Source organism: Filicampus tigris, chromosome 5 (genome assembly GCF_054856515.1).
Source record: "Filicampus tigris isolate MCC_2025a chromosome 5, RoL_Ftig_1.0, whole genome shotgun sequence".
Classification (NCBI taxonomy): Eukaryota; Metazoa; Chordata; class Actinopteri; order Syngnathiformes; family Syngnathidae; genus Filicampus; species Filicampus tigris.
Window position 1 is genome coordinate 21453129 of NC_141221.1, and position 13198 is coordinate 21466326.

At 40.3% G+C, this 13198-nt stretch overlaps 1 protein-coding gene across 7 annotated transcripts in view; it reads left to right on the top strand.

Moving 5' to 3' along the window:
* The first annotated feature begins 1850 nt into the window (after positions 1–1850).
* Positions 1851–13198, top strand: part of fbrsl1 (fibrosin-like 1) — a 330172-nt gene continuing 318824 nt past the window's right edge. For 4 of the 7 annotated variants that reach the window (XM_086031613.1, XM_086031617.1, XM_086031615.1 and 1 more), the window contains exon 1: positions 1851–3062. In XM_086031613.1, coding sequence (XP_085887739.1) covers positions 2775–3062 — 288 coding nt within the window. In that variant the 5' untranslated portion in view covers positions 1851–2774. The remainder of the gene's footprint in view (positions 3063–13198) is intronic. The other 3 variants (XM_086031614.1, XM_086031620.1, XM_086031618.1) reach the window with 3 other exon arrangements.

The window sequence follows — 13198 nt, forward strand, 5'->3', positions numbered from 1 at the left end:
CCATACCTGTTCCCCCATTTTTTAAAATCCCCTTACTGAATTAGATTTTACAAAGCTGTTCAGAGCAGGGTTTGATTCACGGTGGTTACGGAGGTTAGAGCAACATGAGAATGATCCTGTCTGTGTTTCCCTGAAAGTCCATTTGCTAAAAGATTGATGCACTATTCATGTGGCTATTGTTCTCTAATGTAACATCATGGAGGATTACAGTGCATGTGGGTATTTTGATAAACGTGGCAGATCTTGAACAGAATCCAGCAGGCAGGTACATCAAAGAACGGACAAGTAGCATTTGGAGATGTGCACTCTGCGACCTGACTCGGCGGTGTATCAAAACCTCTTCATCATACTCACTCAGTAACTGTCAAATCCAGTTTAATCACCTACAGTGCTCGGGATAATTTACCCCACAGCGCTCTGTATTAGCATAAAAGTACTTTCGTTTTGCATCCTGGTGCGTTTCTCTCCTGTTTCACAGAAGATTCAAGCCATCAAAGAAATATCCCTCCCAGGAACCAGCACACTAACTGCTTAAATATGTCATTGCCTTTCTCATTACTTTGCTTCCCCCGCTTTCAGTACTGTGATGATCAAATAATAATTAACTTCACTGAAAACATTCAGTTTCCTGTTGCGTGCATCTCTTTTCATGAGATTATTAACAGTAAAAGCTTTTGATATGAACTCTTCATGATTCACAACTCACACCAGCCTGACAATGACGTTAATGATAATTCCAAAGCAGAGGTGGATGGAGTAGCCAAAAATTGTACTCAAGTTAGAGAACTGTTCCTTTAGAATAATAGGACTCGAGTAAAATTGCTCCAAATAATTACTTGAGTAAGAGTAAATAAGTATTCTGTGACAAATCTATTCAAGTACTGAGTAACTGGTGAGTAGCTTTGATTAAATGTACAACTGTGTTGCACTCGCTGAGTATTTGTAATAAATGGGAAGCTTGCATTCTGCTCCTGCGCTGTTTGAACGAGTGACCCCATCTCCTGCTCCCCAAAGAATGTGTGTGTGTGTGTATACAGAGCTGGGCATTTTACTAAAAAATGAGCGTCTGTTATCCGTTATCCATCTGCAGCGTGGGTACGCATCCGTCGTCCGTCATTTGCCTTTTTTTTCGTCTGGGAAAAAAAATAGGCCGGTCCGCCTCTGATTTTAAACGGGCTTCCGTCAGCTATACTATTTAGCTGTGTCTAACTTTTTCACATTACATTGTAACAATACAGCCAAAACCTGCCCCCATTAAGACAAAATTGAACAACTAAATAAATCCTTAAAAAAGTAATTGAAACAAAGTTTAGTGCAATACATATTATTTGCATAAATGTCCATGTCACTTCAATTTTGCGAAACATGTTAAATGTTTCATGGAATTAATTTCCAATGTCTTAGTTATAGGTCTAAGATATGAAATCTGACAACGAGATGCCAATTTTCATTTTGGGTTTTCTGCTGAGGAAGCTCTGAGGATACTGGCTAGGATAATAGCCAACATGCCAAGTTGCCAACCATTACATAAAGAGCTTGTCAAAACCTGAAAAGTGTGTGCGTGTGTGTGTGCGTGCTGGCGTGTACAGCACAGGAGGAAATACAACACATGCCATCACTTCTGACTGACAGCCAAAAATAGTGACATGTGTGGGAACCCGGGACGACAGTTATTGATTTTGTCCTTGTTTTTATCGATGTTGTTTTTAACTACAGCTTCCTGGTAAATTGCAATCCAGAAGTGACGGAAATACGTCGGTTATGTGGCTTGACTGTCTCTTCATTTCGGATGTAAGGATGCCATGGAGAGACAGAGAGAAATAGAGAGAGAGAGAGAGAGAGAGAGAGAGAGCGAGGGAGAGAGAAAGAGAGAGATAGAGAGCGGGAGAGAGAGAGAGAGAGAGAGAGAGAGAAAGAGAGAGAGAGAGGGAAGATTTTAATCACTCCTGTCGCTTTAAGGACTCTTATCAAACGCTTATTATGCGAATAGAGAGCACCGTGAGCCACTGAGCAACCAAGGGACGGACTGGAGTGGATTTGTAGGGAAAGCCAACATTATCCGAGCTGGAACGGACCGCTTCTGTGCCGTATGGAGTTTGATTTCACACTGGACCGCTGTCGGAGCGTTGAGGATACATTGCGCACAAGTAGCACGCAACACTTGAAGCACAGCGAGGAATCATATCTTAAAACTCGACACGCGGGATTATTGAAGGACCACATCACTCCTCGGTTGACCACCAGGCGTTCGGTCTTGACTGGATAGTATCCAGAGCTCTTTTTGACATTGAATCATGGATCGAGGAGGTGGGGAAACAACAACGGCCGGCGACATGATTTTTCTGCACTGTTTGCGCCGCGCTGCGAGGTTCGGCGTTGGCGCTCTGTCAGTGTTCCGATGCAACAAAAGTTACAAAGCGAGTCCAATGCGTGGATTTTGAACTGTATCTGCCATTTTGCACCTGCATTAGCAGATACGCCTCGACACAGATTGGTGACCAAAAACGTGTGGCTTTTGCCTTTCCCTCGCCCGCCTGTGTTGATACTTGCACGTTTGCTTGTCGTAATGGAGATTGGCGAGGCTATTTACTCAAGGTCATTGAGTGTTTAAGGCTTGATTTACACACACGCTCATTTGTAGTCGTTGCGACATAGCCTAGGATTGCTCACTGTGTCTTGTTTGTGATTCCACGGCGCAGACAGACAGCGTCTCCCGTGGAGTTCTGTTTGCTTTGGTTTTGACACTCCAAGACCCCCCACCCCCCTCTCCAAACATGGATGGGAAATTGAAGAAGGGTCGGAGATGCCGGCCCAAGCGGGAAAGAATGCGGAGGTTGCGAGAGACGGGGAGCAAGGACCCCCGTAGCCCCGACCCCAACTCCGCGTACTCCGATAGGGAGGGACATAGTCCGAGGAGGGACGCTAAAAGGGCGCCGCACCCCGCAGTGGCCGCCAGAGCCCCGCGCAACCCCCGGCGGAAGAGACAGGAGTCCAGCTCTCAGGAAGAGGATATCATTGATGGATTTGCGATCACCAGTTTCATCAGTCTGGACTGTCTGGAGGTAAGCAGGAAGCCTCCTGTCTGTTGATGTGCACCCTCACACACAAAAAAAAGTACATCATTGCTCCTTTGGGGGTACAGGGGATCTCCACTGGGCTGCTATCTTGCTCGACCAGGGATGTCCAAACTTATTCTACTAAGGGCCTCAGGAAATGGAAGGAAGAGGATGGTCACTTCATGTTGTGTTTGTGGAACATTCCAAAACTCATCCGATGTAGTCTACTTTATGTCAACATATGCAAAGGCGCCAAATGTATTGAAGAGGGTGGGGGTCAGTGTACTTCTGAGCATTTTGTCATCAGTGACAAAGCAAAAGTTATTAATTAGTATTAGTGTGGTATCTTGTAAGAGTGAGAATGTATTTGCATTTTAAAAAGTGGTATCTTTTAACAGTAACTAAAGTAAATGTTTAAAAGTAGTGTGGGGCAACACGCTGAGTGGTTAACATATCTACCTCACAATTCTGAGGTTGGGGTTCAGATGCAGGCTCTGGCCTTTGGAATTTTCATGTTTTCCTTGTCCTTGGGCGTTTTTATGCCAGGTGCTCTTCAAACTACATTATTCATAATTGAACGGAATTGCACATTTATAAAGTGTTTTTATTAACAGACATGTATAATGTACAATACATGTATAGTACATTTAGGCTACCTCCTGTTTTTAAGCATGTCTGTTCAAAATATATATACAGTATAAGTACAAAGTGACTCTCAGTAGTACACCCAGTAGTTCAGTTTTGAATGTGTCAGCGTTGATGTTAGTAGAGTTTGGCTGCTTCCGTGCCAATGAATTTTACAAGTTCACTGCCTTGTGAATGAGACGTTTCCTACTGGCAGCATACGGGCCATTAAGGAAACAAACAGACGCTGTCGCGTCTCAAATGGCTTGGATAGTATTCTATTCACATTCACCTGGAGTTGTAAATGCACTCCTGACATTTTGCTTGCTGATGAACATCCTTTTGCAACAGTTATCTGTCACAGGCTGATGGACTGGTTGCTGATAACTGTTTCTGCCATTACCAGTGTTAGCAAAATGCTTTCAGTAATGAAAGACATCCTCCTGTGACATTCTCTTTATTATCTCATTAAGTGGCAAATGAAAAATAAATCTTTACTCCCACTGGGACATCAGTCTGACTGACAGGGCAGATGTGTGACTGTTTTGATTTTCCATGGCATTAAGGGTTGCCTCTTTTGAGTTGGAAAAAATGATTCTGGATCTTTAATAAAGACAGCTAGCATGTCCTCAGAGGTCTATATTTCAAAATGATGACCTAATTTACAAGCCCAATGATAACACCACAAGGCACCTAATTTCAGCGACTGCCACCCATGAAGGCTCGGCAAAGGAATTAATCAGTCATGTCTTTTTATTCCTACGCAGTACTTAGTTTGATCTGGTTAACTGCAAGTTACAGTAGAATAACTTCATGGAATAAAAGACAGGAGTGCAGCACCATACAAAAGCAGAACAGTAGAATTACCAAATGATGATCATCAGATGGCCATCTGTTAACAAGTCTAACCTGTTCAGGTCATGGGTAATTCAATTGCTTTTGCATTTAGCTGAACCCATCACTATGCTTGGAGTGGATTAAGAAGGGGTGGGGGAGAGAGGGCTGGGGTGCTGCCGAAGTGAAGGTGCTTGAACTTTACCCACCAACAACTATTGAAGTGCTTTTGAAGTCCCCGAAGCAAGCAGCTACCCTAGATCAAATACATTATACCTCATTATATCGGAGTGTAAGATTACCATTGAGCAGGATGAGCTTACTATTTAGTGTCATGGATGTCATAGCCATGCTTACATTGTGACATGTTTATGAAAGCAAACGCGTGAAGGAAAGGAAGATTCCCTCGTGTGCTATCATCTTGTATCTGTGATTATTTCTGCCCTTTTGAGCTTTTCACAGCTGCTGTCTACTTTGAGGATGTCATAGCAGCTAAGTGGTTTTTACTGGCTTCTCCTCTGCTAGCATGCTGGCGTCTGTCCTCCCTCTGCTCTCAGCGACTGACTTGTTGGAAGATTCGCTTGTGCATTGCAGTTATATATTCACATTTGCCATTCCAGTTGCGTTTTAAACTGTTCATTGTTTTGGCTGCACTATTATTATCATTTCTTTTATGCTATAAACAGCAAGAGTTTTAGTGGATGCAAGGTGGAATTTATACACATTAAATGTCTGTTGGCCATGACTCATGCTTTCACCTTCATACTGGCTTCTGGAGTTGGGTGCGTGACCTACACTACCTGTGCTAATTGCTCATCAGTTATGAGGAGGCTGGCACTTGCAGCATTTTACCCGGGAATAGTGCTGACCCATTGCACCACGCGCCGATAAGCTTGCACCTCATCCGTGGTAGGAGTGTGTGGTCCTTTTGACCCTGTCAAGGTGATAGATGGCCAGCATGATTGTGTTAGTGTCAGGCTACTGTCCCATTAGCATTCTGGAGCACAGATGAACTGCCTCTCTGGTTTCATTGAGAAGACAAGGCATAAATAGTTCATTTGATTATGATTATGATTATTATTGTTATTGTTATTCTTTTTTAGCACTCTGGGTGCTTTTTAAAGCAACTTAGTTCAACTTAATTCACCTTTTTGTTAAGGGCACCATCACCTCATTGTCTTCATTGAACCTAATGCACAGATGTTACTGAATGTTCATAAGAAATTGGGCCCTATTTTGGTAGACTGGCATCCGTGTGCTTGGTGTAAATTCCGTTTGGTGCCATTGCACGTCTAGTCTACCGTGTTTGGGGCCGTGTTGTGCCGGGCTTTGCGGCATATGGAGTTGGCTCGCCCCCGACTCATCCGACAATTTGGTAAATGAAAGTAGTCTGTGCCTGGCGTAAAAACGGGCGTATTGTCATTTTCATGCTGTAGCATTGGTTTGGTTCAGAGTGATTGTGAATTTGGTAGATGTGCTATGCCTCATTGGGCATTCCTGCTGTAGCCCCTAGCGCATCTGTAAATTTGGTGACAAAAATTAGACAAAATTTTAGACTAAAATGAGGTCTATCGTGCAGTACAGGTGGTCTCATGCGATTTTGGTGTATTTGATGGAAGTGCAGGCAGACAAATTCGGCGCTGCGCAGAAATATGTGGTGGACGTCATGGTATTTCATTCATAAATATGACACCAGTGTGGGACAATTCCTCTAAATCACACGTGTCAAACTCAAGGCCTGCGGGTTAGATCCGGCCCGCCACATCATTTCATGTGCCTGCCACAGCAGATTTTGTGCATCGACTAAATCTTTCTTGCTAAAATACCCAAATTGCAAATTGATTTCACTTTTAAAAATGTTGATATAATGCAAAAATTGTGTTACCAATCACTGATTGAAAATACATGTAATATTTGAGCAAACTGTTTTTACTGGCCTCTGATTTCAAATTTGTTATTCATCAATTTATTGTGTTTCTGTAATATGAGGCAATCATACATTTATTTGGGTTCACAGTCAAAACGGCCCTCTGAACAAAACCCTAACTACAATGTGGCCTGCGACAAAAATGAGTTTGACACCCCTGCTCCAAATCATTGTGAAAATTGATTTATTGAATGGATTATAATCATCATATAATCATCTTGAATATATTTTAATAGCACCCCCTTCACCCATCATTATTGCCTGAGGGCAGGGGGTCACACACAGACACACGATCTGGGCTGCAAGGTGGCCCACTGCCCGACTAGGGAGATGTTGCAGTTTACCTTCCAATGTCATGCACAGACCGCAGCGAGCCTATTTCTGATTCCGCAATGTCAAAAACGGCGTACACACGTGCATACTGTGCTTCCGATCGCCCTGATTTCAATGCCACTAGGAATGGCCTGGGAAAAGACTATTCCATCCCACAACAGCACACAAAGGCGCAAGCGCCCTCTTACGCCCAATTCTACCAGCGTAAAGTCTAGCAAAATACCAAAGGAAATAAAACTCCACCCATGTGCACAGTTAGACTGCGCTTTGCGCTCGATTTAGCTTTGAATCAAAATATGGCCCGACCTGTCTTTTTTTTTCTTCTTTCATTGCACTTTTTGCTGTTGATATTTTAGTTCCAAACTGATAGGTTCTAGCTCCCTAGATGCTGGTTTAGACTCCTCGCCTGATCTCGTAAGCCATTTCATTACAACTGAAAGCCATTTGCCACCATGGCTACATATGATAATGTCATGTATATATTCTTGGAATCTCCTGTCTCTGTACTTGGTAGCAATGATTATACAAACACAGCCGTCGTGCTTTGACATTTGTGCCAGTTAGTAGTAGAAAAAATAACCGCCTTGAATTTGAGAATCCACTCTGTTTGAGACTGTGATGTTTCAGTCTTTGAAAGTACTAGATAGTTCCCTCTTAACAAGTTCAAATAAATGTGCCGCTGCATGCGCTGAAGAAGTATTCCAAATGCTGAGCGGTTGATTTCCCGGGATGGATTATTTCCACCTGACAGCAGTGTTCTAAAACAATTACCCTCTGCTGCTTTGCTGTGGGTATTGAACAAGTGAGTAGATAATAAACAATCTCACACCATTAATGATGTTTGATTTGATCCGTTTACGCTCTGAGTAATGTTAATCCAAAATCTGTTGCTGTTCATCTGCCTTCAACATGAATTTCCAGATTTGCTTGGGTGTTTTGTTCTACACAATCAGTTGTTAAAATCACTCGATTGGGGATTTACGTTTGTTTAATTCCATTACAGTAGTGGTGTCATGGTAAGGAGGCTGAGAGTGAGGGAGACCCTTTTATTTATTGTGTCATTTTTTGCTAGAAACGCTGTTTTTATATATATTTTTGTATTAATCCAGAGAAGAGTAGTTCAGTGGGATTGCTCTTTTTTCCTTAAGGTTCTGTTTTACACAGATAATCATCGCTTGTTGGCCACTGAGCAGCTCTATAGAGTATCGTGGGGAAATTAAGTTTTCTGCCCATAGGGTTCCTGACAGTAATTGTTAGAGAAGCTGTGATTTTCTGCTTCACTTTCTCCACCCATATTTTGCCATCTGGTCCTCGGATTTAAGCCAGGAGCATTCCTGTTACAATTGTTTGTCGATTAATGTAATCAAGTGTTAAACTTTAACACCCCTTACATACCAATGGTGGTTTCATGTCATGTTAAATCCAGTCTAACGGATGGATTTTTCCCGGAGTCACAGAAAGTGGCCAAAAAAAAAAAACAATGGATGCTTTCAGTGCACACATTGTGTCTTATTTGGAGAACTGTCCTTATCTGCTGAACTGTGTGGACCATTCAGGGAATAGGGTGTAATGCTTGTTTAAAATGTGTTTTTCTGAGAAGTCAGACATTATTGGTTACAAAAGAAATAACGTTTACCTGTATGAAATTCCCAAAAATTGTACTACATATTTGCAGTTGTAGTTGTTCTTCTCTTGGTGTTTATTTGCTGTGCTTTTCTTCTTTATCAAATGTTTTAGGAGTGACTTACTACTGTTTCTGATTCAGTGGCGCTCATTTGGTGCAGCACGATACTGCATTTGCAGTCTCTTTTCATGTTGTCATTGTAATTTGCCAAAGGTGGATGCCTTACAAATTTTATACATAAGACAAAACCTTCTATACTGTATAAACAAAAATAATTTGTCTTATACATTTTATAATAGATAAACCATATAGAGTTTAAATCACATTAATGTTCAACAGTTATGGAGAATATTTTGTATACTTGGAAGTACCATATGTACTAAATTGTTTGGAAGCTGAATGACAGTTTTTTTTTAATACATTGAGTTCAAATCACATACAGTACTGTTGAAACTTTTAGTAGGGATGAAAATATTTGAATTAGGGCCACAGTATGTCTACCAGTTGTGGCTTGAAGTCCAATAAATATTAAGGAAATAAAATGCCCACCCTTGATGTTCTACTATATATAAATGGCTCGTGAAATCCGATCAAAATCCAAAATATTTGTCGTTTTCAAAAGTTTTTCCACAAAGTAATGCACTAATTACTTTCCCTGGTGACTAATTACATTTATGAAGGAGTAATTCAATTACCAATTTACAGATTTTTTTAAGGGGAAAGTAATTAGTAGCTATGACTAATTACTATTTTAAAGTAATTTGCCCAGCACTGCATCGCACAGCATTTGTGCTTGTGTAATGTGAACTACCATCACTGCCATCAAAACTAACAGAGGAGGTAGAATTGCTGGAAACTCCCTGACTAAATGAATGAAGTCCATCAGTGTACCAACTGGATGTACTTCATGCTCTGTTAGGCTCGAATGGTTAAACAGGATTTTAGTTCATCTTCATGGATGACATCATCTTACCGTATGTGGTCTGCTATGCACTACAGTCCAGATAAATGGTGCCCCGAACTGATACTCAAAGCCACGTGAGGCACTATTGACGTTCATGGTCAGGCAGCACATTTGCACCACCAGTCATATTTGATGCTGTCTCTTTTCCCAGTGGTGTTAGCACTGATAACCAGCTGGACTTTAATTAAAAGTGTACGCCCCTGCGCTCTTTCTTACTGGGTGAGTGGTTTCTTAATGCTAGCGGGATGTCCCTCAACTGTCGCACACAGTTGCCGACAATGCTGCTGATAAATGCGTGGTCACATACACAGGGTTTCTTGTGTAACAGGCTCAGCCATTCAACAATGACCTAATTACACCCCACAAATATACACTGTAAATGCATCGCGATTTCTTCTTTGACTTGTTTGACCATGGTTATGTCCAGCTCATCCCCGTCAATTGTTTTTTATTGGTGAATGTATTCACAGTTTTGATTATTCCTCCTTCATTGGTTGGATGTAGGCACATGGAGACACATTCATATGCCTGTATATTCATTGTTTCCATAAGGCTGAAGAGTCATTAAAGTGTGGATTAGTGCCCTCAAACTGATTTTGTTTACGTCCAAAAACAAAACTCAAAACCCCAAAGTGTTTATGGTACTTTACAATCATAAAACATATAAACCATTTTTTTCACAATGGATTTTGAATAAATACAGAGTCACTGGAGGTTAACCAGCAAATACATGTTGAAAACCATACATAAAAATGTTTCAAATCATTTATAAGGTGAGAGCACTTTAAATGGGCGATGAGAAAATGAATAAAATGAGGCTGATACACACATACATCATAATATGTTAATAGTTTGTTTGTTTATTGAACATATAAACAGATAACAGAAAACAATCAAGTATGAAGTAAAAAAAAAAAAATCAACCAACCAGATTATAAAATATCGTAGTGTTTAATTTGATATATAGTGGGTTTGTTGGTTCGGTATATTTTGATCAATTTATTATTCTAATTGCTGTTTTTTGTAGTTTGAAAAGAGTATTTTTTTTCAAGGTTTTCCCCCATATTTCCACACAATAGGTCAGGTATGGTAATAATAATGTAATGACTTCTTATTCTGGACATCCTTGGTTTTGTACAGGATCCCTATGCTTTTTGACAATTTGATTACGACTACATATACAAGTTAGGACTTGATAAGTGACAAACTTCTACCTACTGCATTTTAAACAAAATAGATCATTTATGAAATTGCATGATTTCACAGCACATTCAATACAATTTCATGTCTTATGTTCTTGTTTTATTTTATTACTTTTTAAAATTTAAAATCAAAACATATCCGGTGGTTAACGATGAAATGGTCCCGGAAAATTAAAATCACAATTATAGTGACCAATATTACTACTTTTATCAGTATCAGAAAGATATTGCAAAATTAAATATTAAACTAAATAAATCACAGATTAACATAAGTACTGCAAGAAGTTCTATTTTGAAAGTACATAAACAGTTCCCTTGCTACTTCGCGTTTCGCTTATTGCGGGTTCACTCTATTGTGGATTTTCATTTGTGACCATAGCTTCATCTATTGCAGTTTTACCTCGTTATTTTGCGGGTTTTCTTATTTTTCTTCCTTCTATGTTGGACCAGTCAAGAAATTAACATTTGGGTCACCCTTGCACTACTCTAAGAGTGTGTGTTTTTGGAGAAGCAGAGTGCGCACACCTCATATTAGTTTCCAAACGCAGCCTATGTTCTAAACTAATCAGCAACTCGTGCTTGCACTCGTTCCGTCTAGATTGTCTGACGCACTGGCGCACTGTGTCCCATTTTGGAGCACACGTACACTTGTTTTTGTTGCACTCTGAAAAACCCAATGGCACTTTTGAACAACGTTCGAGAAGAAGAAGGTTATTCAAATGTGCCTGCTCAGTTAGTTAGAGTCGAGCCGGATAAGCCAGATGGTACTTGTACAATTATCCTGTTTTCAGAAACCAGGACTCATATGGAAATTTGACGTCAAAATTCATTAGCGGTGTTCCAGTCGATCGGCCACCAATTGTATTCGGCCGATTTCCGATTGGCATCGATAATTGCCTTTCATTGCCGATAACAAAAACTGTTTGTATTTTGCAGCCTGCAGCCAACTAAAGATCAGCCTGTGTGCAGTGTTGCGTCCCCTCCCGCTTTCCTTGACACTGCACGTTACTGACCAAACCAATGACCTAACCCATAACCCTAACCGGTCTTTGTGCATTTTCTGCATTGTCAATTCCAAATGATGTCCGGTTTTGCATAATGAAAGGATGGAAATTTGGATCAAATTTAAAATATTCTTAAAAATAACTGACATATTAATCGATTATCAAGCCCATTAGTGAGCAGGTCTAAAATTGAAAAATGTGCATCAAATCAATTTGATTGAAATCGGTATCAGCCGATGTCACTCATCGACGATTGTATCCGAATATGCAGCATAAATCCCTGATCGGAACAAACCTAGTTTTTTTTATCAATCTCTTTCACGTATTTCTTGACAAAATATGGATTTATTTCTCAAGTTATCTCTATGTGTAGGTATTTCTTAAATTGTGAAGGCTTTTTACTTGTGACATATCTTTAGGAGGCAGTGTAACAAATATATCCTATCCATTCAAGAGTTCTATTTTGAGCCCTTCTATTTGTCTATTTTGAGGTTTATTTACATGGGACTACAAGACCTGAAAATAAGAGCCTCAGTGTTTTCAGCCAGCACAGCTTGTGAGGAATTTCTAAAGAGTACAAAGTCGACAACATAGCTGACACATATTAAGTGGCACATAAAAGCATGTGGGCAGCTTGTTGCGAGCGTATACCGTATATTTATATCCATTTCCTTCTTGTCGTTCCGGGCTGCCTTACATCTTCCTGCCTCTGTGTTTTCATTGCGGCGAATGGCAGGATGTAATTACGCTGTGATTAAGATGCTCTCTCCGAGTCGAGTTTTGGAGCTGCACTGTTTGAGGGTTGCCTGGTAATTGTTCACTGCTGAATTGTCATCTTCATATCTCCTAGTAATGCATCTTATTAAAACATATTGACAATAGACATTTCATCCAATCAGTTGTAGAGTTTTGAATTAATTGCATTTAGCTGTTAAAAAAAAATGTCATCACTTTTGTCACTTAGCTGCTGTAATTTGCAGCTCTCTGATGTACTGACTTACTATTTTTCAAATTCTTTATGAAGACCTAGCAGACAAGTGCCTGGAGAATTTGTAGTAAATATAATGATTCTTTAAGTGAAAGACCACTCTATGTTGTTCATAAAGTAATGTCTGTTTTCCCATTCAGTGAAGGGTTTCATTGACGTAGCAGAGCAATGTGGCTTGCTTCAACCTTCACCATTACTTAAATTCCTTTTCGACATCGAATATACTTGCAAGTGCGGGTGACTTTTTCCAGCCTTGCAGACTTGATTGGTACAAAGACCTGTCAACAGGTTTAACTGTGGTCTGTGCTTTCGAAGTGGGTGTTGATGTGAGATTTTTGAAAAGTAGCCACACTCAATAATGAAGAATGATTATTTTAAATTCTTCCGACAAAAGAAGAGATAACGTATCTTTTACTTGTTTTTCTGTCACAATGGCAGTCATTGCGTCAGATGTCAGATCATTTGAGATAGTGAAGACAAAAAGGGTGCAAGCCTGCTTAAAATGTAGCATACATTTTTTTCTGCAACTTGGTAACAAGCTGCAAATGAGCCTCCATTAGATGTAATAATATGTTTTACTGAGGATTCCGATTTCTGTCTGAGTCATGTTGCATGGTTTGGTGGAGCAGCTACAGTATCTTG